The following is an 877-nucleotide window of genomic DNA, read 5'->3' as shown; positions in this document are numbered from 1 at the left end:
CAGTGTCCCCGCACAGCTCCGCTCCGCAGCGGCCCCGGGCCGAGCCATGGGCGGCGTTGGCGGTCGGCGGGCGCTGCCGCGGGTGCTGGCGCTGCTGGCCCTGCTGGCCGTGCTGTCCGTGTTGGCGCTGCCCCGCGGTGGCGACGCGGCGATGGACGAGTGCACGGAGGAGCGGAGCGGGCGGCCGCAGCGCTGCATGCCCGAGTTCGTCAACGCCGCTTTTAACGCTACGGTGGTGGCCACCAACACGTGCGGCACGCCGGCCGAGGAGTACTGCGTGCAGACCGGAGTCACCGGAGTCACACAGTCGTGCCACCTGTGTGACGCCTCCCAGCCCCACCTGCGGCACGGAGCCGCCTTCCTCACCGACTACAACAGCCAGGCCGACAGCACCTGGTGGCAGAGCCAGAGCATGCTGGCCGGTGTACAGCACCCCGCCGCCGTCAACCTCACCCTGCACCTCGGTACGGCCTCGGTGGGGGGAGCGGGGTCGGGGAGGGAGCGGTGCCTGGCCGTGGGATGCCGTTCTCAGCCTTAGGGCTGGGGCTGCGTATAGGGGCGGGGGTCGGTGGGCGCTTTGGTTCCGTCCAGCTCGGGGTTCAGGCCGTCAGTGGAAGCCTCTGCACGCGGTGTGCTGCCCGGCCTTGTGCGGGTTGGGCTGGGAGCACATGGTCTCGTAGGACCGTAGAGTGGCCTGTGTTGAATTGAATGATCACGTAGTTTCAGTCCCCTGTTATGTACAGGGTCGCCAACCATCAGACCAGGCTGCCCAGAGCCTCATCCAGCCCTGATGTCCTCGTCCTTTCCTTCTGCTCCTCTTGAAAGCAACCCATCTCTTTCTTTTACTTTCTTTCTTCACTAGGAGAGTGGTTAGGCC

The 877-nt window shown here is 66.7% G+C and overlaps 1 protein-coding gene across 1 annotated transcript in view; it reads left to right on the top strand.

The window, feature by feature from the left end:
• Positions 1–877, top strand: part of LAMC1 (laminin subunit gamma 1) — a 44,218-nt gene continuing 43,341 nt past the window's right edge. Inside the window, exon 1 of the mRNA XM_015869581.2 lies at positions 1–464. Within this exon, the coding sequence (XP_015725067.1) occupies positions 47–464 (418 nt within the window). The 5' untranslated portion in view covers positions 1–46. The remainder of the gene's footprint in view (positions 465–877) is intronic.

The sequence above is a fragment of the Coturnix japonica genome, chromosome 8, assembly GCF_001577835.2.
Source record: "Coturnix japonica isolate 7356 chromosome 8, Coturnix japonica 2.1, whole genome shotgun sequence".
Lineage (NCBI taxonomy): Eukaryota > Metazoa > Chordata > Aves > Galliformes > Phasianidae > Coturnix > Coturnix japonica.
The sequence above is the reverse complement of the archived record's forward strand: the minus strand, read 5'-3'. Positions and strand labels throughout refer to the sequence as shown.